The sequence below is a fragment of the Chaetura pelagica genome, unplaced genomic scaffold (assembly GCF_000747805.2).
Source record: "Chaetura pelagica isolate M959 unplaced genomic scaffold, ChaPel_1.0 scaffold344, whole genome shotgun sequence".
Classification (NCBI taxonomy): domain Eukaryota; kingdom Metazoa; phylum Chordata; class Aves; order Apodiformes; family Apodidae; genus Chaetura; species Chaetura pelagica.
This window is the reverse complement of record NW_009953098.1, coordinates 788,536-789,846: the sequence shown is the minus strand read 5'-3', so window position 1 is coordinate 789,846 and position 1,311 is coordinate 788,536. Positions and strand designations below refer to the sequence as shown.

Here is a 1,311-nt window from a genome sequence, read left to right as displayed (position 1 = left end):
GATCTGCGCCAGCCAGTCGGGTAAGCAGCGTCACATGCAGGCCAGACGGAGGCCGCCGTCTCTTTCCACCCAGCGCTCTTTCAAGAAAAACGTTCAAATTCCTAGCTGGCTGTCAGTAAAACCCTGTGGCACGATGCTCTAACTGGGGACTAGCACCTCCCTGGTGGCTCTGCAGCCCCCAGACAGCCCAGGATGTGGCCTTGGGCTGCGTGGGCAGGACTGAAGACAGCAGAGCTCAGCGGAAGGAGGGGGCAGAGGAACCTGCTTGGGTGCCTGGAGCAGTTGCTCGACCTCCCAGGGCTTAGCAGGGTTTCCTGCAGACACTGAACTGCTGGGGCTCAGACCCTGGCTCTGTGGCAGTGGGATGCAGTGGGATGCACAGCCCAGCATAGCCCAAATCACCCAGACACGTGGTCACCTGCAAGCACCCGGTAGTGTAACAGGAAGATTAATTTAGCCAAGATAGAGACATCAGGAACAAATCCTGGAAAACCCCTGGTTTTTTGATGGGATAAACAAAATGGGTTGGCAGGGAGGGTTTTATGTCCTGTCCCACAGTGCCAGGGGCTGTAATGAGATGCCACAGGATAACTAAGGGGAGGGTGAAAAAGCACATCTGGAGCAAGAGGAGCCCATGGCACGGATGTGGGTAGGACAACTGCTTGGACAGTGGTGGGGCTGCCAGCTGCCAACACTCTGAACAGAGCAGTGTGGGCCTGGCATTGCAGGCAGGCAGGATGCATTGCAGCTCCCCCAGGAAGAGCTGGGCTTGTTTGGCTCACAGGAAGGAAGTATGTTGTGGATGTGCAGGGGTCCCTTGGCGTGTGCTGTGTCTCCCTGGTGCACACCTGGGCCCTGGAACCGCCACTAACCACGGCAGTGTCTGTCCTTTGCAGGGGTGGAGTGTGTCCTCTTCAACGAGGAGTACATGACCTGCATCTGGGGGACCAGAGAGAAGCTCAAAACCAGCTACTCTCTCTACTACTGGTAAGTGCCTGTGCCCCACTGCTAGCCCCACAGCAGGGTGTTCAGTGGTGGGCCCCTGCACAGAAGGCTCCTGCCAGCATCTCTGGTCCCAGCATCAGCCTGCTTCTCTTCCCTGAGCCCAGAGAGGCTCCACGGCAAGCAGGATGGGATGCACCAGAGGTAGGGGTCCTGAGGAGGGCTGGGGTTTGGGGGTCTCTGGGAATCCCAGTAACCTGCTGTGGCACAGGTATGAGAACAGGCCCCCCGTGGTGGAGTGCATGCACTACCTGCAGGACCAGGGTGTCAGCGTCGGCTGCCGCTTCAACCAGAGCGAAATCATCCAGT

The 1,311-nt window shown here is 58.3% G+C and overlaps 1 protein-coding gene across 1 annotated transcript in view; it reads left to right on the top strand.

Annotated features, from left to right (window-relative positions):
* Positions 1 to 1,311, top strand: part of IL2RG (interleukin 2 receptor, gamma) — an 8,374-nt gene that overhangs the window by 4,629 nt on the left and 2,434 nt on the right. The window contains exons 2-3 of the mRNA XM_009997181.1: positions 897 to 987; positions 1,214 to 1,309. Coding sequence (XP_009995483.1) covers positions 897 to 987; positions 1,214 to 1,309 — 187 coding nt within the window. The remainder of the gene's footprint in view (positions 1 to 896; positions 988 to 1,213; positions 1,310 to 1,311) is intronic.